Raw genomic sequence first — 21,380 nt, 5'->3', positions numbered from 1 at the left:
GAGAGAATTCCTTCTCCAGTAAGCAAAATTAAGTAAGCAATTTAGTAACTGAAAGTGTTGATTTTTACACCTGCAGCATATACTTTCTAGACTTTGGAAAACAAAGAATAAAATAAGTTAGCATATATCAGATTGCTTTCTTTCTTCCTGCTCCAATATTATATTTTTATGTATTGTTTTAGTCTTAGGTCTTCTGTCAGGGTGAGCATTTTGTTGTTGTTGTTGTAGATTATGTCAGCTCAATACATGTTAAATATGCCCTCTGTACTTCTATTTACACATTCCCTCCAGTTACTACATGAATATTGTTTCAATGGCTGAATGGAATCTCAGACAAGAAAAGCTTCACATTTTTGTGACACCTGACAGCTAATATGGAGAACACAGTATTAAAACTGCATCTACCTAGCTATTTTAAGAAAAAGAGCAAGCCCCCTGAATACAATTCCTAAACCAAAGAACTTCATTAAGACACAATTAAAGTTGTAATGCTACTTAGAACACAGAAGTGATCACAAAAGGTAGGAAATTAAAAGGGTCTGATACAGAAAACCCCTGAAAACTAAAAATATTCTGTTTACAAGAGGGCAAAAAATTTGCAGACATAACTTTTTTTCTGCAAAATTTGCAGATTCAGTGACACTGAAAATGTTTTGAGTTAGTTTTGGTTTTACCAAATTGTTCATTTTGAAAATTTTTTTTAGAGAAAGTTGAACCATTTTGTTTCAGCATTTTAGAAAAAACAAGACGTGATTGTTTGGGTCAAAGTGACTTTTTGTTTAGAAACGTCCTTCAATTTAAAAATGCAACAATGTGAAAAAAGCTCAAAATCAAAACAAAATGTATTGTTCAATCCAAAATAATTTTTTCTCAACTTTGTTTAACCAAGAAAAGAAATAGGCAAAAATGGGTATGGTAAAAAAAGGTTTTTCAGTTTTTCATTAAAAAATTGGAACATTTCCACAGAAAATTTGAATAAAGCAAATATTTTGTTTCTTTTAAAAATGTTTGTGGAAAATGCTTACAATTTTCTGATCAGTTCTAGAAATAATTATCAAATTCCAAAAAGAATTAGTCAAAAACTTTACATCTTTAGCAGTACCATGAGAATGTAAGTAATCCTCAAGGAGTGAGTATATCTATTTTGCATTCCCTCCAAAAGATGACATCTCTAGCAGCACATAGGAAAGATACTGTCACTTGAACAACTCCACTTTATGGTGCACCGGTAGTCTTCAGGAATGCCTCCGTCAAAGTACTGACCAAATATTAAGGCTGCTTATTCTGTCAGATATGACCTCAGGTAGTAATTTCATTAGAAGGCTGCATACTCTAATACTGTACAAACCATTAATCCATTACAGCTTCAGAGAAGACAAACAGGCTGAGTTTTGTATAAACTTGCTTCTGTCTGTCTGTCTATAACCTGGATCATAATAAACCCACAATGTCAAATATTTATTGACTTGAATAATCATATTCTCTATTTTATGGGAACGCGGTGTTGTGCAGACAGGTGGGAAGTCTAGAAATGATCATCTTTCCTCATCACAAGTTACAATTAATAACAGAAAAAAGTTTAATAAAAATAGCTTTAAAAGACAATACAAACAGCATCACCAGGATTTAACATGATTGAATACTAAGATGCCAACAAGTTCTGACAGGACCTCACTGCAATCAGTAATGTGCAGTTCCTAAGGGTACATTGCAGAATGGATTCTGCAATGCTTATGAAATTAAGGGTGTAGCCAGAACAAATACAAAAGCCTTCAACTGAAAAAGACTGACACTTTTCTGTCATAAATAAAAGGGTGTAGACCAGCAGATAGGCAAAAATCTGTTGGAGATCTATATTGCTCTTCAATACATCAAACAGATTTTCTTTGAGGAAAGTGCTGATTCAGTAAAGCCCAAGCTTGCATATAGCCTTATACAGAGGAATGGTTTAAATTCTTTCCACAAGAGTGTTTTAAAGAGAATGCGGAAGAAGATGCATAAGGTGTTTGAGGGATAGATGGTAATTAGCAACTATTAATTCATCTCATGTTTAGCAAATTGTTGCCATAACTAGAGTTGAACAAAGCTCATGGGATAAACAACTTCTTCCAAGGGGGAGGACCACAGACCATAGGTGCCTCCTGATCATGGCACTTGCATGCTCACCTCTCTGCTATGCACAAGGACACTTTGCTCTTTCCTGCAGGCGAGGATGTAGGTGCTCTTTATACAATTGTGTTATTTAATTTATTTGTAATGAATTTGGAAAATGCGGGAATGATCAGCCTGGAGTCTAAAATCCAGAATACAGGTAAAGTTGGTTAGCAGCTACAAGCTATCCTGGCATTGATCAGGTCACCATACCCCAGCCCTGACCAGAACCATCTCTAAAAACTTGTCTATACAGAAAACTTTTCCAGAATAGCTATTCCTGATTTATTCAGGAACAAGAGTGTCCATCCATGGAGTGTCTTATTTTGAAATATCTTAATCCATTTTGGCAGCAGATTGAGTTAATCTGAAATAAAATACACAGAGCTAATCTGGAATAGTCAATCTGCTTTAAATTCAGAGTTTCTCTTATTCTGGATCAACTTTCATGTATAGACAAACCCTAAACATGAAGGGCTTTTACATTCTTTGGGCTAGTCTACACTTACGAGCCGGGTCGACGCGGTGAGTTTGACTTCTCGGAGTTCGAACTATCGCGTCTAATCTGGACGCGATAGTTCGAACTCCGGAAGCGATAGTTCGAACTCCGGTACTCCACCACTGCAAAAGGCGGTGGCGGAGTCGACCTTGGAGCCGCGGACTTCGATTCCGTGGCGTCTGGATGGGTGAGTAGTTCGAACTAGGGTACTTCGAATTCAGCTACGCTATTCACGTAGCTGAATTTGCATACCCTAGTTCGACCCCGCTTCTTAGTGTGGACCAGCCCTTTGCATCCATTCAGTTCTCAGAAACTCAGATCATACTGCAATGAAGAGTGATTGATACTTTTTTTTTTTTGCGCAACATGGACATCAGTCTGAGCAAATAAACTGAGACCATTTAATTAATTCACATAAGACATCAAGCACCAACCAGGCGGTAACAATTTTCAGTCACTACTAGTCTGGTCTGATTTGAACTAGGGGCACTAAAGATGGATGGTTGTTTGCCCCCATTACCATGTTACTAAATCCCTTAAATTATATTACTAGCATAACAGCACAGAGTTTATAAAGAGGGACAGAAATGTTAGAGACAAACCTAAATTGGCAGCTTCACCGTGGTGCTTCATTTCTTTTTTTCAGCAGGAGAAGGGAGATTAAGGACAACCTCTAAAAGGGGCTCAATCCACTTTGCCTTTTAAAATGCCCAGTATAACTGACTATATTTTCTAATCTGAGGGGAAAAAAGACTTTTATCTCTAAAATGAATTGGAGACAATATAATGATCTATATAGACTTTGAAACACTTGCATTTGCTTTACTTACAGGAAATGGTTTATGCTATAAATTAAGTAATAAATTCTTTAACGTTAATTCAAATTGAAGAATGTGCATTTTGCTAATTGTTTATTGTTTGCATTAATGTCTAAAAGAAACATCTTTACCTCTGACTGGAGTTTCTACGTTTTGAAGTGAATTCTACAAAGACAAGAAAAAATCATGAGTATTTATAATGCAGAAAAGACTGAACATCAGCTTTTATTGCTGTGAGAGATGGTATTGGTCAGGCATAGAGATTTCCTACGGGAACAGCATGGCGGTAAGCTGGTGCTGGGGCAAAAGGGAGAAGCATAGATCATGAGAGGAACTTACTGGATTTTCACTCAGGAGATAAGGGTTTGGTTCCTATTCATACCACAAGCTTCCTGTATGATCTTAGGCAAGTCACATAGGGTACATCTACACACTACACAGCCCACAGCAATGAGTCTCAGAGCCTGGGGAGACAGACTCGGCCTTGTGGGCTTGCACAACAATAGCCAGGGCCGGCTCTACCATTTTTGCTGCCTCAATAAAAAAAAAAAAGCCGCTCTGACTGTGTCGCCCCAAGAATGGATGGAATGCCACCCCTTAGCATGTGCCGCCTCAGGCACGTGCTTCCTCCACTGGTGCCTGGAGCCGGCCCTGACAATAGCTGTGTAGCCGCTGTGGCTCAGGCCGGAGCCTGGGCTCTGAAGCCTAGGGGATCACAATATCTTCTCTCCCCCATCCTGTGTGTGTCTTGTCTACTTCTACAAGTTATTTTATGTAGACAGGCAGACGTCAGAGCCCCATTAACTTTTCCAAACGGGGTGCCTAAAAGTTAGGCTCCCAATTCCTAGCTAGAGAGCTAAATTGGAAGCTTGATTTTCTACAAGTGATGAGCAGGCAACATCTCCCACTTCCTTCACTGGGAGCTGCCTGGTGCTCAGAACCTCTGAAAGATCAGACCAATTATTTATGTGCATAAATAATTTAATAGATGATTCATTAAAATTTAATTTTAACCAGTTGCGCCACCAAGTCTTCACTTGCAAGAAGCACCATTCATAAGTTAATATTTACGAAGATGCTATAAATGCATTGCTGAAGTATAAAGCTGAAACATAGACAATGCCTATGTAAAGTGAATACTGCAATATGGCATTGGTTTGTTTCTTAACAGCACCCTGTTGGAACCCTCACCCCACTGAAGAGTCAATTATTCTCTTATACTCATTAATCCCTTTGCTGTTGATCAGGGAAACCACAGTTTATTGGCCCCTGTATTCAGCAGGATCCTCTTACATGCTCTAATTCATTTACGAGCAGTACTAGTACCCAGCTAGTCAGGCAGCACTCAGCTGGTTAATATGCATGGAAGCCCAATGCTTACTTGAGGGAAGAAACAGTGTACTGGTTTGAGATGTTTTCTCACAATCTTTACGCAGTAAAACAAATGGGAACAGAGACCTTTGTTTTATTCTCTTGCATTTTGTAAAGTAAATAATCTTTTTGGAACAGCTCTGATAATTTCAACATACTGTAGCTCATTTAATATATAATGGATTAGTGCCTGTTCTGGCAGGATTTGGTCTCCTAAGACTTTTTGTGAATCACAGTAAAAAAGACTGTGAGAGAGGGATGAACAACATTAATTGTACAGCAGGCCCAGAATTTTCCTTGAATAGATTTTAAAAATTCCCAGGGTCAGGATGTCTGGAAGACTGGATGAATCTTTTAGAGAAAGACACTGCCAGTTCATGCAGAAACTATCACTGATGCCAGCTTCTTTCATAATCTCCTAACCACAGGACAGGAGCTTTCATGGCAATGAGGGTGATTTAAATAAAGACACAGAGTTGGAAGAAATGTAGGCACTATTATATATAAATGTTGATGGAATAGATAGAAGCACAGAAAGATACGCAAAAATACATTACCATATGTAATTTGCCTTGGAAGGAGCAGGCAGCAGTTTCCCTGAGGGGTAGTGTGTGCAGGCAACCCGCCAATTGGATGGGTAAAAAGTATTCCAAACAAAACCACAATATACAGTACTCTAAAAATCAGGAAACTACGTGAGAAAGGAAATAGAATTGTTCTTCTGGCATCTCTCTATTTCCTGATGTATAATCCTGCAGCACAAGGAATGCAGCAAGCAGCTATGCAAATTTCATTTGCGTAATGGCACCAAAATTGGAAAAAAAATTGGATCCTTGAACCAGCTGTGCATCCTGATTTCAGGCTTTCAGTAGACAGGGACTTATATCCATGGAACCCCACAGGAAACCTGCACTACTTTGGCTGCTATGTTGATGGGTACTACAGAAACACCTAAACCAGACATATTAGATAGGTAAGTGGTCCATAGATCCCTAAGAATCAAGGAAAAAAAATGTGTCACCAGTAGCCAAAAAACACTGCACTGTATTTTTATGGGGCCAAAACGCGTACTCATGACCTCAATGTGAGTTTTGCTTGAATAAGGACTAGAGGAGCTGGCCCATCATCAAATATCAAACGGCTGACTACTGATTCAGGCTTCACATCCAAATATAGGAGATAGATGTGATGAGCTAAGTTATACCTCCTGGAGATCTGGCTCATCATTTATCCATACCTGCACATATATACATATTATACATATATAGATATATGAAACTGTACTAGAAAACTGAGTTGAACTTGAGTTGCTTACGTGCAGCAAAATATTTGTCTGCTTGTATTACATTTATAATTCAGCTGCCTCTGGATGAGATGCAGCTCTTTTTGCAGCAAACCTGAACTTTTGAGAGGCTGCCCAAGTCTAATCAACTGTCCTAGCACTTGTTTCTGAAAAGAGTAGGAAACAAGAAGCAGCAGAGGCATTTGCTGGCACGGGAACCATTTGGTAGCTGAATTCAGCTATTTTTTGAAGTCAGTTGTTAATCAGCTCTGTCTCACGAAGGAGGGTGAGGGTGTCACTCAGGGTCATGGACAGCCTTCAAAAGAAAGCTTCAAGAGAAAGTGAGCTAGGTCAGCTAACCAAGCCTGAAGGAAATGTTGATAGAAGAGAAATCTCATCAACATGAAACTACTTCTTTGTAAGGTTTGCATCAATCTAGATGTTCTATTCAGGGCTGGGGAGAAAGTATTTTATCAGAAAAGAATCCACAATACTTTCTTTTTAATGCTCAGACTAGGCCACCACCATCACCATTTATTACTTGCTTTACAGTGGCACCCAGAGATCCTGCTGAGACCAGGTTTCCATTGTGATAGGTGCTTTGCATTCAAATAATAAGAGGCAGCTCTTGCCCTGAAGAGCTCACAATTTAACTAGACAGGACAGAAAAAGTATTATTATTACTCTGCCTATCTTCAGTATAGGAAACTTGGGCACAGAGAGATTGTGTTACTTGGTTAACATTACAGAGGACATCTCTGGCAGAGCAGTGAATTGAGCCAGTGCTGGGAGTACAAGAGAAACCCACCACAGGAACATGTGAACGAGAGTTCTCGCTACAGAACAGATCAGTTTATGATTTGGGTTATCTCTCCTAAGTGCTGAATTGCCAACCAATCCAGTTTACAGTTTTACAGGACCTGGAACACTGACTCCGAAGAAAAGCAGAGCCCAAGCTTTCTCGATGGATTTTATTCACTAATAGAAACTTAAGACTCATGTAAGAAGACCTGGAGTCATAGCTCTTCCCCCTACACACACACTCCCCAGTTCACTGCTGCATTTAGGATACTGTTTTCTGATTAGAGGTGTCCAAGGCAGGCCATGATTTGGATATTTCTGTCTCTGATTTCAAATGGAATGTCTGAAAACTGATTCTGACAAGTTAGGCAAGCCTGACCCAGACTGGATGTAGGTTGCTTCATAGGATTTGTGTTCAAGAGTGCTGATGAAATAAAGGGAAAGTGGCTTCAGAACTAGAATCTCCCTTCGCCTGGGGGGGGGGGGGAATCAATTTCCCAATGCAGTACCAATTTGAAAGAATCAGTCTCAGCCTTCTTCCTTTTTATATTTTTAGTTAATTTCTAAAGGAGCATTTATCCCACAATTAGCCTTTTCCCCATCCCAAAGAACTGGGTTCTTCGGCCATCTGTTTATTAAGAGCATGGCACTGAAGAAAATACTCTGTTCATATGGAAGATTTTTATCTCTTCCCCAGAAATGGTAGATGGATTCTACAGATGAAAGTCAATAAGCCTGGTCATAAACTGATGTAGTTTCTTTTATTTATTTCTCTACTGCATTTGTCACCTGAAATAGCAGAAGAATATTCTTGTGAATATCTGTATTTAAATTAACACCACACCAGAGGATGTATGGTATTTCACAGACTCATTTAGATTAAATTGCTGCCATGTGGAGCTTCCAAACACTTATCAATGAAGCACCACACATATTCGGAGTGCTATATAAACTAGACTTGACTTAACAACGAACAATGAACTAGAAGGAATGCTAGGGAAGAAATTAAAGGAAACCAATTGGTCTGATTTACTGTGAGAAAATTGAGCTATCTACTCCTATGGCATAGTCTAGGAGGACTGAACATAGGGCTAGGAAATAAGATTTTCTGAGTTCAAATTCCAGTTCTTCTACTAACTATGTACCCTTTGGCAAATCCATTTCACCTCTCAGCCTCAGGTTTACTCAGATAAAAATACTTTGAGAGATTTTATTGGGGTTTATTGGGGTTTGAAAGTGTGAAGAACACAGGTTTAAATGACTGACTTAAGAAGATTGTTCTTACATACATCACAAGATTTATGGGCTAAAACTTTGTTCTGATATTTGATTATGTAACTAAGTGTACTGTGCAGGAGATAAAATGATAGATTGTGGATGAAACTAAGATCTCGGCAAACCAACAAGAATGGGTCCAATCTTGCAGTCCCTTCCACGTGAAAACTCAAGTAAATGAGTAAGGCCAGCAGGATACAGACCACTTATGGGAATACAGGAAAACTCAAACTTCTTAAAATACTGAAGTAAAAATTTCATTAATGTGAGAAAGCATCAGCATGACCAGGGGTGGATCCGGGCACCAGCACGCCAAGCGCATGCCTGGGGCGGCAAGCCACAGGGGGCGCTCTGCCGGTTGCCGCAAGGGCGGCAAGGCAGGCTGCCTTCGGCGGCATGCCTGCAGAGGGTCCGCTGGTCCCGCGGCTTTGGCAGACCTCCCGCAGGCGGGCCGCCGAATCCGCAGGACCGGGGACCTCCTGCAGGCAAGCCGCCGAAGACAGCCTGCCTGCCGTGCTTGGGGCAGCAAAATACCTAAAGCCGCCACTAAGCATGACTAACCCACAGTGATTAATGGCCTGATTTTCAGTAGTGCAGAGTACCTGCATTCCCTAGATGCTGACTTAAAATGGAGCTTTGAGTGCTCAGAACCTCCGCTAACCTAATCCTACATGACTTGCCCAAGGTCACACAAGTCATCTATGGCAGAGCTGGGAACATAATCCATCTCTTCTATGTCCAAGTTCAGTACCTTACCCACAAGACCAACCTTTTATTGCTTTCTAGTCATACGTTTAATTTCTCACAACCTTTTCTCTTTTTAAGTTGCCGCTTCCTAATATTCATCTCTGAGAAAATAAGTAGCAAGGCCCTTCATCATGATCAATGAAGAAATGAATGATACCTACTTAAGTATCAGGGAACAGGACATCAGCCCTTCAGGCCAACCTTGTAAAGGTTTCAGTGCATTCTTTACCTGTGTTTTTCCCAGTGGCACTGAACGGAGTTTCTTGACTGCATCAGTAATAGCCCTGGTTTCCACAGAACAGAGAACGCTGCAGATTGCTTTAGCTTCTTCAATCACTTTATCCACTTTATGCTGTTGACAGCAAGGAGAAAAAACTCATTTAATAGGAATACCTCACAAAAAACTCATCACTAAGTTAAACTGAAGTCCGTGGATGCATCCAAAAATAAGTCTGGCACAAAAGACATGATATACTACATAAACCCAGGAACTTTGCAGACCACTGAGGAGTAGCAAAGTCTTCAAGACAGCAGGCACGAAACTCTATCTGCCTTACATGATTCTTATAGAGCAGGTGAAACTTTCCTAATGAAAATCTTTAACAAGCTAGGTATCACCTGCTTCAGTGTTTGATTACATACCTGAAAGAGTCAGGCCAGTTTCACCAAAGGTTTTGTGGAGGTCTAAGAAGCTTTTGGCATATCTAAGCTAAGCTTCTTGGACTAATTCCTTGTTTTGATTGAAAACTGTGACCAACTTAGTCTCTAAGATTGATTTTAAGGCAAAACGTGGTGGTTTAGCTGGGTTTCATAAAAAAACCAAACACAAATTCTGAACAAACAAGTTCTGTGGGACCATGAACCAGATAACTTGGAAACTTCAACCGGATGACTTAGAAACTTCAAAAGCTTTTCAGGAACCCTCAGAGTTATCGCCACTTTTTATCTCCTACTCAAAGCCATTCTGCAGGGCCATGTTTCTCCTTCCTATAAGTACTGACTCCTTAGAGTAATTATCTCTGACACATGGATAGGAAATTGAGTATTTTGCGACCTGTTTTTCTGCAAAAAAATTATATTTCCAATCTATTAAATATTCATGAAGATAAAGTCCAGACTTTTAAAATATTGTATTTTACATGCCCACTGGTCAAATTACACTGTCTTTTACACAAACTGAGTTGTTCCAGATATATGATGTGTATTTAAGAATTTGTGACCCAAAAGAATACATCATCCTTGAGTGGGTATCTGTTATGGAAGCTCCTTATGCATGAAATGTCACCCGATAGAACTCATGGCAGAGATTAGAGATGCTGCTGGAGATAATGATGGAATTCAGTTGGGAATTTGAAGGCATAATGCAGGACAGAAGAGGAGAGGTGGTACAGACAACTCAAGATTTGCAAACACCTTCCAAACAAAAGTTTCTGGAGGATGGACTGCAAGAAGAGCAGTGTGATCCATGGAAGAATGTGACCATGAGGACAAGGTAGAGACTCAGCTAGTGGTGATGAAATTGAGTTGGGTAACAGGTTTGCTGCACTAAGGAATGAGGAGGAAACAGGTAGAAGATACAGTGACAAGGAAGAAAAGAAGGGAAGACAGTCCCTACAGAAGAGAGGTAGGGATGACAGAGAAAACCAGAAACTGGAGTTTAAGGAAAAGTGAGGATGATGTATAGGGGAATGCGACACAGAACACAAGTCAGATTCATTGCAACATCAAGATGAGACAGGCCTATGTGTTTGGGGACTCCATACTCAGAAGAATCAACAGGTCTCTCACCAGACCAGATCCAGAGAAAAGTATGCTGTCTGCCAGGAGCAAGGATACGAGGTGTGGACGTGAAGCTGATGAGGATCCTAATGGGAGCATGGATAAGTCCACTGATTGTGCTGCATGTTGGGATGAATGATATTGCTAGATTTCCCCTAAAATGACTTAAGGATGAGTATGCTCGGCTGGGTAAGCTGCTTAAAGAAGAGGAAACTCAGATGATTTTCAGCTGAATTCTTCTGGTCCCTAGAGAAGGAGGGTGAAGGCATGACAAGATAATGATAATCAACAGATGTCTCAAGGATTGGTTCTATGAAGAAAGTTTTGGGATGACTAATCATTGGGAGATATTAACAGAAAGAAGAGACTCTTCTCAACTGATGGACTCCACTTGAGTATTAAACTTTTGGGACCAAGTCTGGCATGATTGATAAGAAGGGCTTTTAACTAGGAGATGAGAGGAGAAGGTCGGGAGAGACTCATGAAATCTGCACGACTGGGTTTCAATACACAGGAGGAGGAAAATCAGCTAAATGAAGATATAATAAAGGACAATGAAACATCACAAAGTAAGAGTATTGACAGCACAGAGAAAAATATTACAAATACTGAGTGGAGTGGCAGACAAGTAGAAAACTGGGTGAGATCCTAGATAAACAATGGAAATATTTGTACACTAATGTGAGGAGTGTAAATTAAATGGAGGAACTGGAACTACTGGGGCAGGGTCTTTCCCACATGCTCAGGGTCTAACTGATCACCATATTTGGGGTTGGGATGGAATTTTCCCCTGGGTCAGATTGGCAGAGACCCTGGGGATTTTTCACCTTCCTCTGCAGCATGGGGCACAGATCACTTGCAGGTTTAAAATAGTGTAAATGGTGAATTCTCTGTAACTTGAAGTCTTTAAACCATGATTTGAGGACTTCAGAAAATCAGCTAGAGATTAGGGGTCTATTACAGGAGTGGGTGGGTAAGGTTCTGTGATTTGCAAAGTGCAGGAGGTCAGACTAGATGATGATGATGGTCCCTTCTGACCTTAAAGTCTATGAGGAGGTTAAATCGGGTATTACAGGGATTACAGAAACCTGGTGAAAGGCACTCATAACTGGAATACAGGTACTGAAGGGTATGTGCTGCTTAGGACCAATAGGAATAAAGGTAAAGTTGATAGGATAGTGTTGTACATCAGTGAAAATCTGTTTGCGTCAAAATCACTTTAGATAATAATTGTAAAAGAGGTTGACTCAGGATAATGCTAGGGGGTTGCTATAGACCCCTAGGGTCACACTCATATGGATAGAGATCTCTTCAAATATTATTAGAAAGATCAGTACTATTGGAAATTGTGTCATAATGGGAGACTAACATATTGCATATAGATTGAAGAATAAATGCTACTAATTATGGCAGGTCCCATTTATTCCTGGAAGTGATAGATGTCAGTTTCCTTCAAATTGTCACTGAATGAAAAAGAAATGATGTAATTTATTTCAGACTTGGTTTTGGTAAGTAGTGAAGACATCATAGAAGGTCATAGGAAATAATCTTGGATCAAGTAATGATGAGTTGATTCATTTTAAATTAAATGGAAGGATGATCAAAACCAGGTCATCAACTATGATTTTTTACTTCAAAGGGGCAGACTTTGGGAAATGAAAGGAATTAGTTGAAGTCAACTGCACTAAAGAGCTCAGGAACTTAAATGTGGAGGAGTCTTGAATTTCTTCAAATCAAGAGTGCAAAAACTATCTGAAATTTGCCTCACAAGCAAGGGGGAAAAACTTGTAGGGAAAAGCTCCATACACAGATAGATGAATAACCTCCACAAAACAGGGCTGCCCAGAGGATTCCGGGGGCCCGGGGTCTTTGGCGGCGGGGAGCCCCCCGCTTTGGCGGTAAGTTGGCGGCGGGGGGTCCTTCCGTTCTGGGACCCACCGCCAAAGTGCCCCAAAGACCCATGGCAGGGACCCCCCGCCGCTGAATTACCGCCGAAGCGGGACCCGCCGAAGTGCAGCCCCCGCCGCGGGTCTTCAGGGCACTTCGGCGGCGGGTCCCGGAACAGAAGGACACCCCCCCCCACCGCCGAATTACCGCCGAAGACCTGGCTGCACTCCGGCGGCGGGTCCCGCTTCGGCAGTAATTCGGCGGCGGGGGATCCTTCTATCCCGGAAAGGAAGGACCCCCCACCAGCGAAGACTGGGAGCAAAGAAGCTCCGGGGGCCCGGGCCCCACGAGAGTTTTCCGGGGCCCCCGGAGCGAGTGAAGGACCCCGCTCCAGGGCCCCTGAAAAACTCTTGTGGGGGCCCCTGCTGGGCCCGGGGCAAATTGCCCCTGTTGCCCCCCTCTCTGGGCGGCCCTGCCACAAAAAGGTTATTAGGAGTAAGCAGAGAGCCTAGAAGGAATGAAAAAGGGGGCTGATCAGCAAAGAAAACTACATTGTGGTGATTAGAAAAATGTAGGAATAAAATGAGAACTGCAAAAAGTCAAGATGAAATAGATCTTGCCAAGGAAATTAAAATAAATAATAAGAGGTTTATTAGTTTAATAAATAGAGAGAGAATAAGGAAGGATGAGGTTGGACCTCTATGCAGTGTGGATGGGAAGAAGATTAAAGATAATCTAGGTATGGCACAAAAACTAAATAAATAAATTGCCTCTGTTTTCAATAAGGATAATAATATAGAACATGTGCAGGAAAGCAATACGGCTCATGGGAATGAGTGTCTAGAAATAAAACTTATTTCATCTGAGGTGAAACAAAAATGTAAGAGTTTAATAAACTCAAATCAGGATGAAGGGATAATTTACATCCCAGAATACTGAAAAAAAGAACACATGAAATTGCTGGTCTGGTAATAACAATTTTTAATATGGCTGTATATTCAGATGTATTAATATCATATGACTGGAGAATAGCTATTGTTGAACCTATACTTAAGAAAGGGAAAAAGTGATTTGGGCAATTAAAAACTTGTTAGTCTAAACCGCAGTCATATGTAAGGCTTTAGAACAAATTATGAAGGAAATAATAATTAAATTAATGGGATAAACAAAAAAGGGAACATACTGCAATGAGGGTTTACCAAAGTTAAAAGGTGAGTTTGGCACAATCTCTTTGAGAAGAGAGCTGTTTTTTTAAAGATAATGGAAATGTAGTTGGTCTAATATCCTTGGACTTCATTAAACAATTGACAGTACTGCATGGGAAATTATTAGTTAAATTTGAGCAGATGGGGCCAAATACTAGAAAAGTAAAGTGGGTAAAGAACTCGCTAAAGGGGAGAAGGCAGTGGGTTGTGCAGAAAGATGAATTATCAGACTGGAGGGAACCTACTACTGGAGTTCCTCAAGGATTGGTTTTGGGACCAGTATTATTCAATTTTTTATTAAGGATCTTGCACAGAAACTAGGAGGGCACAATTAAAATTTGCTGATGATACAAAGTTGGGAGGCATTGTCAATACAGAGGAAGATCAGATTATTTTGCAGGAAGATCTGGATAATGTTGAAGACCGGAGTGACAGAAATGGGATGAGAGTCAATAGTATAAAGTGCAAAGTCATACATTTAGGGTCTAATAATAGAAATTTATTCTACAAGCTGTGGGCTAGAAATGACAGAGGAGAGAGACCAGGGTGTGTGGGTTGATCACAGGATTACTATGAACCACCTATGTGATGAGGCTGTGAAAAAGACAAAAGGCGATCCTAGGAAGAGCCAGGCAAGTCATTTCCAGGAGAGAGAGAGAAAAATATTAATGCTATTTTACAAGGCATTAATAAGACCTCATTTCGAATACTGCGTGCAAGTCTGGTCACCCATGTTCAAGAAAGATACATTTAAACTGGAACAGGTGCAGCGAAGAGGTATTAGGATGATCCAGGGAATAGAGGAATTAGTTTAACAGGAGATTGGAAGAGCCTGACTGGTTTAGTATTGCAAAAAGGAGACAGAGGGGATATAGTTGCTCTATACAAATACATCTGGGGTAAATACCAAGGATGGCGAAGAGGCAATGATGGCACAAGAAAAGAATGGATATAAACAGGACATGAACAAATTCTGGCTGGAAAGTCAAAGAATGTTTCTAACCATCAGAGGGGTGAGATTCAGGAACAGCCTCCCAGTAGGAGGTGGGAGGGCAAAACAACTTGAGGAGAGAGCTGGACAAATTTATGAACGCAAGGCCGGTGCAAGGATATTTTGCACCCTAGGCAAAACTTCCACCTTGTGCCCCGGAGCATCGCTTATTATAAACTTTCAAAAATGAATACTGCATAATGTGGCATTGTTCATTAGCATTAATACACATTTGGCTTGAAAATTTATTAATTTCATTATTTAGACTACATATTTAATGAAAATAAATGAATAACCTGACAGGAGATGGCGCTGGCTGGCTTCGGGCACGGGGGTGTGGCAGGGGTTGGCTGGAGACAGGTGGGTGTGGGGCTGGCTGGCTTTGGGCAGGGCAGGGGACGCAGATCTGGGTGCGGGGTTGGCTGGAGACAGGGGAGTGCGGGGCTGGCTGGCTTTGGGCATGGGGGTGTGGCAGGGGTTGGCTGGAGACAGGAGATGTGGGGCTAGCTGGCTGCAGGCTGGGCAGGGGCTGCGGTAGGGGCTGGAGATGGGCTGGCTGCGGGCAGGGCAGGGGATGCAGCAGGGGCTGGCCACGGGCAGGGGGTGTGGGGCTGGATGGAGGCAGGGCAGGGGGTGCAGCAGGGGCTGGAGCAGGGGCTGGCTGCAGGCAGGGCAGGGGCTGGAGTAGGGGCCGGCTGGAGGTAGGGCAGGGGCTGCGGCAGGGGCCGGCTGGAGGCAGGGCAGGGGGTGCGGCAGGGGCCGGCTGGAGGCAGGGCAGGGGGGTGCGGCAGGGGCCGGCTGGAGGCAGGGCAGGGGGGTGCGGCAGGGGCCGGCTGGAGGCAGGGCAGGGGGGTGCGGCAGGGGCCGGCTGGAGGCAGGGCCGGCGGGTGCGGCAGGGGCCAGCTGGAGGCAGGGCAGGGGGGTGCGGCAGGGGCTGACTGTGGGCAGGGTGACAGGTACCAGGGCCGTCCCTAGATATTCTGGGGCCCCATGCAGCCCGCCCGCAGGGGGGTGCCCCAGACTTCCGTGGGGGGGGCAGGCCTCCGGGGGGAGTGGAGCTGGCTTGGGGGGCAGGGGGAAAACCACCTCCCAGCACTCACCGGCGGCGCGGCTGGGGCCGGGTCTCTGCACTTCCCCCCGCCGGTGAGTGCAGGCCCCCGGGCCCCGCTGCAGAGCTCAGGGGAGTGGGGGCAGGGCTGAGCAGGAGCAGTAGGGAGCAGCACAGCGCCCCTGGTGGCCAGAGGAGGAATGACATCACTTCCCAGCCGGCCGGAGCTGATCAAAGCCATAGCGCCCCCTCGCACAGCAGTGGTAAGAGGGTTACACATTTAGCCGGCGCCGGGTGAGCATCCCAGACATTTTGGGCACCGCTTTTTGGCACCCTCAACTCTTGGTGCCCTAGGTGGCTGCCTAGTTTGCCTAGTGGTTGCAACGGCCCTGTATGAACATGATTGTATGATGGGGTTGCTTGTAATGGAGAGGCACAGGGCTCAGCAGCAGGCCTGGGGCTCACTTCTAGTTAACATGTTTTGTTCCTAAAAGCTCGTCGTTCAGGGTTTCAGCCATCCCCCTGCAGGGTCAGGAAGGCATTTCCCCTCCCTCAGTGTAGTCTCATTTTTTTGTTTTATGTCCTTCCTCTGAAGCATCAGGGATGGCCATGGCTGGAGATGGGGCACTGGAGTGGGGGGGGACAGGGCACTGGGGTTGGGTGCCATCAGTCTCTCTCTCAGGAGCTTGATTGCCTAGTTCTTGCCCACATGCTGTAGATCTAACTCATCACCATATGTGGGGTTGGATCAGATAGGCAGTGACCTTAGGTGTTTATTTTGCCTTCCTCTGCAGTTTGCAGTGTGGGTCATTTGCCAAGATTACCTGGGTATATTTCAGGCAGTCATTTCCTTGCCATTGCAGGGGCTTCAGGCACTGGTGCTCCTTCCTACTCTGTCTGTGGCACACAACAGTCTAGTCTCCTGTGGGCTGTAATATAGTGGTCTAATATTGGTTGTTGGCTTCAGTGCGCGGGTGCTGGGTGGTGTTGGTGGCCTGTGATATTCAAGCAGTCGGACTAGATGATCTGGTCATCCCTTCTGGCCTTAAGCTCTATGACTCCAGGAATCTAAAAGGGGATCTCCGTAAATACTACATACTTTATATTGGGGAGAATACTTAAAATAATTTCCATGGATTCCTTGTTTATTTGTACTATTTGACTGCCTTAAAGACTGAAATACATTCCCTGAGCAAGCAAAAACTCTCCTTCTAAAATATTCGCTATGTCTCTGTATTGATAACATTCCTTTCAGTGAGCTACAGTGTGTTAATGTGCTGATAAAGTTATTTTTGTAACTCATCCATTTTTATGGCCGGAAGAGAAAAACTGCTCCTAAGCTGAACTTTTTTATTTCTAAGCTGAAGGTCTGTAACTGAACTGTAACAAAAAGGTTAATATCTATCATTAATAGAAATAAATATATTGGGATAACTGTATCACTGGTCTAATGCCACTGACTTAATTAGATCAGGGATATATTAGGCACACTCTCACGGAATTTTGAAAAATAAAACAAACACTTTTTAAAAGAAAATATTGCCTTAGGATTGAAGGGGAAGGAGATTGATTATGGTGGTTTGTGTTCTCTAATAAACTTTGGAGCTTCCTTCAGTCTTAAACTGATTCATCACTTTCTAACCTGTCCCTTTATAAATTATTGCATTTTCCTTTCTTCCTCCTTTCCCCTCCCCCTCCATCATGTTGATTTTTAAATTAAATGCTTGCAGATTTTCCTCTCTGTATGTACAGGGTACACATAACCATACTGGCAGGAGCTGCTAAAATGAGACAGCGTTGTCACCACCTTAACAATGACAAAGCCAGAGGATTATGTGGGCTTTTTTATTGTATAGACCTGGAGAATATTACTATTTTTCTTTTCCGCATGTTGATATGGATTTGTAACACAAGGGACTTTATCTCTACAGAGACACGCACACACAGGCATTTTCAGAGTAATACATTATCATTGCGGACACACAAGGCTAATCCATGAATAGGGCGATGGCAATGCTTCCTCTGGAGGAAAAATATCTTGTTTAACATTTTCAGAATACATTGTGGATTCCTATAAAAAGGCATGTTGGAAAGTTTTGAAGGGTGTTTGCATTTCCATGATATAATGTGCCGTTAAGTGTGAAGCAAGAAATTTTATAATTAGGTATGGTTTATGGACTTGGTACTCCCAAGGCTTGGATCTTATTGCCTTAAAGGACACAGATATGAAAAATATTTTAAACTAGATATGACTGATAGATTTTTCTCTCATCATCTCTCTTTCCAGACAGACATTTAATACCTGGAGAGTCCTCCCTTTCCAGATATAGATATATCACATTGATTTAGCCTTAATGGACTGAACACAGACAGACTCATTTTTCTATAGCTATTTTGGGAGGTTTTTGTTCTAAAATGTCCTAAAATGCAGGAGGAATTAAAGTCAACATAATGTACATGTTTTATTTACTGAAAATATTTAAATACTACTATTTAATACTATATCTTTTGGAGGATATTTTGATGATTAAATTATTTCTATAATTAAAACCATCCCACTGTGGAACATCCCCTTTATGAAAAGTTAAACAAAAAAGTTTCTTTACAGGCTTACAAGAGATGATTGGGGCGATTAGAATGGCTAACATTTAGGGCACTAATTCTGTGGAAATGCTCCATACATATTTGGTCAAACTGCATCTCTTGTGCCAAAAATTTCATACTTCTATCTCTCTGATTTTCATTTTGTAATAGCAGCAACCACCATCTAGCTTGTAGGACATTTACTGTATATTAATAATAGCGAGGACTACAGTTCTGCCATGGATCTCACTCATGGATTCCATGACTTTGAAGTTTTTCAACAAATACCCATGACTTATGGGGTTTGAAGATGTGGGTATGTAAATGGCTGAAACAAATTTACTAAGGACCTGGAAATCGCCCACCTTAAAACCAGAGCTGGAGGACAGACTAAGGTCTGAGTTCAGCAAAGCACTTAACCACATGCTTAATGTTAAGCAAGTATCTAAGTCCCATTGGCTTAAAATTAAGTGCTGGACTTACCCTCCTAACTTCCTACACTGCTGCAAGCTAAACAGGCAGATTCCATGACCAGATTCATAGCTTTTTCAGGACAGCTACCATAACAATTAATTCTAATAATAATAGTTTTTATGTGCATGGAAAATTTCTCACACAGCCCAGTTCTCTGCTGTGTTACAGTGGAGTTATAACTGGCATAACACTGGTGCAATACAGTGAAGAATAAAGACAACACCACTGTAGGTTCAGGAAAGGATTGTGAACTCAGCAAGGCACAAACTTAGGCCCTGATCCTGAGGTAAACTCTATGGCCATATCAACACTGTATTTTTAACATCTGTTAACTAACTCATGCTAAAATTTAAGTATCATGAGTTTACGCTAGGGTAAACTACAAATATTTGTAGACTACAACAAATGATTGCGTGGTGTCCAGACTAGTCTTTAGGTTTGATTAGCCTTTGATTGCCAGGAACTCCAGGTAAAAAGCTTAAGTAAAGGGATATCCCAGGGGTTTTATATAGGTGCAGAGGTCTGCCTTCACAGTATATATTGCAGGATATGGAGCTTGGAGTGCAGTTAATTGTGTGATTAACATTTTGCATAGCTCCTTTCCAGTTTAGAACCTTTTTTGCTTTGGTCTCAATCCTGCAAGCACACATGTATAACTGAACTTAATGGAACTTCTCACATAAATAAAAGTCTAAGAGGCTGCAATATTGGGGTCTCAGACCACAGTCCTGTAAACACTTACCATGTGCCTAACTTCACAAACATAAGTAGTTCCACTGAGTTCAAAAGGAACACTATTCATGTGTAAGTTAAGCAAATACCTATGTGTTTTCAGGATCAGGTCCTTAGTTGAAATTGCTGTGTAGTTTCAGTCCTGAATTGCTGATCTATGTCCCATGGTCACCAGGATTTGGAATGCCATTATGGGGCTGCACTGCACATATCCCCTTGCACTAAAACACAGCCCAGGCTGCAACTGAACAGATGATGGGTCTCACAAAAGAAAAGTCTCAAGGATTTTCACACAAAGGTAAATTTTTTTGCAGGAATTGTTGGTAATTTTTCATAATTCAAAATGGAAATATCTACTTCATAAAAAAAATCTTGAAAAAGTGAAATGTGGGGCGGCGGGGGATTAGTACCCTGAAACAGGATGGAGATTTTTGGTTGAGTTTTTTTTTGTTTTGGTTTGTTTTGGTTTTTTTCTGGTGCATAACATTTTGCAAGAGAATTCCTTACTTTAACACAACTAGTTAAACTCTAGTGCATCAAACTGTAATAGCTCCAAGCTGCTGCATGAGTATATTCTGTTATCTAACAAGGTCTTGTGCTTTCTTTCATTTCCCAAATCATAAATGAAAGAAGGAAGAACTAGTTTAACCAAAAATAAGATGAGTCTGCACCACCTCCAGAATCTCAGCCCCACCTATTATTTGTCTTCTTCATTCCCTCCCAGATTATCTGTCATTTAAACATGCATCTTGATTTTAGGGTTAGATTGGAACCCCCTCAAGTTTTATGTTTAAACCTGATCCTGAAAACTCTTAAACTGACTTTAGGCATGTGATAGTACCACTGAAACACATGTTTAAGTGTTTGCAGAATGGGGGGGGGGGCAAATTTTGCAGACTCAAGTGATTACAATAAAACTAGATCCAAATATTTGGGTGCTAACTCAAAATACAGCATCGGATGCTTTTGTTGTTCCCCAACACTAGGAAATTGTTACTAGGAATTTTTTAATCTTGTAGCATTTATCGTAATTTAGATGTCATTAATTTTAGTTTAAAATTTCCACACCCTTTACAAAACAGGTTAAACAGCTTTAATTAAGAGTCCTCTTTAATTCAGTTTCAGGCAGACTAATCTAATAATTAGAGACTTTTCACAAGTAAGCTAATGCTTTTCTGGCAAAACAGGCTGAGAACAAATACCTCATTTTGCAGTAGATATTCCACTTGACCTCCATACTTCATAATAAATGTAACAAGGTTCTTCCTGGAAATTAAAAACAAAACAAAAAAAAACAACCAACATTCAGTTAGAAAAAGAAAGTGGGCATTATTTTTACGTCGCACTATAAATCAGGAATAACTTCAGTGGCCACGGTGATTTTACATTGCTGTAAATATGAATTCAGAATCAAGACAAGTGCTTATGTAGATTTCAAAGAATATTGGACCTGACACATCACTACCCTTATGTAGTCACTTACCCTTGCACAAAGTAGGTTTAAAATGCTACCATTCCAATCTGGTGGCATTTTATACCTACTTTTTAGAAACATAAGTCCCCAATTCAGCAAGCCACTTAAGCAACTGCCTAAAGCTAAGCATATGCTTAAGTCCCATTGACTGTGTGTGTTTAAAGTTAAGTGCATGCTTAAATGCTTTTTTGAATAGAGATGGACTTAAGTGCTTTGCTGTCTAGGTCTCAAAATAGGGTGGAAATCTATGGATAATCAAGTCC

At 41.5% G+C, this 21,380-nt stretch overlaps 1 protein-coding gene across 1 annotated transcript in view; it reads right to left on the bottom strand.

Annotated features, from left to right (window-relative positions):
- LOC123345139 (phosphatidylinositol 4-phosphate 3-kinase C2 domain-containing subunit gamma-like) overlaps positions 1-21,380 on the bottom strand; it is a 270,359-nt gene that overhangs the window by 223,626 nt on the left and 25,353 nt on the right. The window contains exons 6-9 of the mRNA XM_044981863.1: positions 20,846-20,909; positions 15,907-15,981; positions 9,174-9,296; positions 3,600-3,633 (exon numbers count right to left, since the gene is read on the bottom strand). Of these exons, the coding sequence (XP_044837798.1) occupies positions 3,600-3,633; positions 9,174-9,296; positions 15,907-15,981; positions 20,846-20,909 (296 nt within the window). The remainder of the gene's footprint in view (positions 1-3,599; positions 3,634-9,173; positions 9,297-15,906; positions 15,982-20,845; positions 20,910-21,380) is intronic.

Source organism: Mauremys mutica, chromosome 1 (assembly GCF_020497125.1).
Source record: "Mauremys mutica isolate MM-2020 ecotype Southern chromosome 1, ASM2049712v1, whole genome shotgun sequence".
NCBI lineage: Eukaryota > Metazoa > Chordata > Testudines > Geoemydidae > Mauremys > Mauremys mutica.
This window is presented reverse-complemented; position numbering and strand designations above follow the sequence as displayed.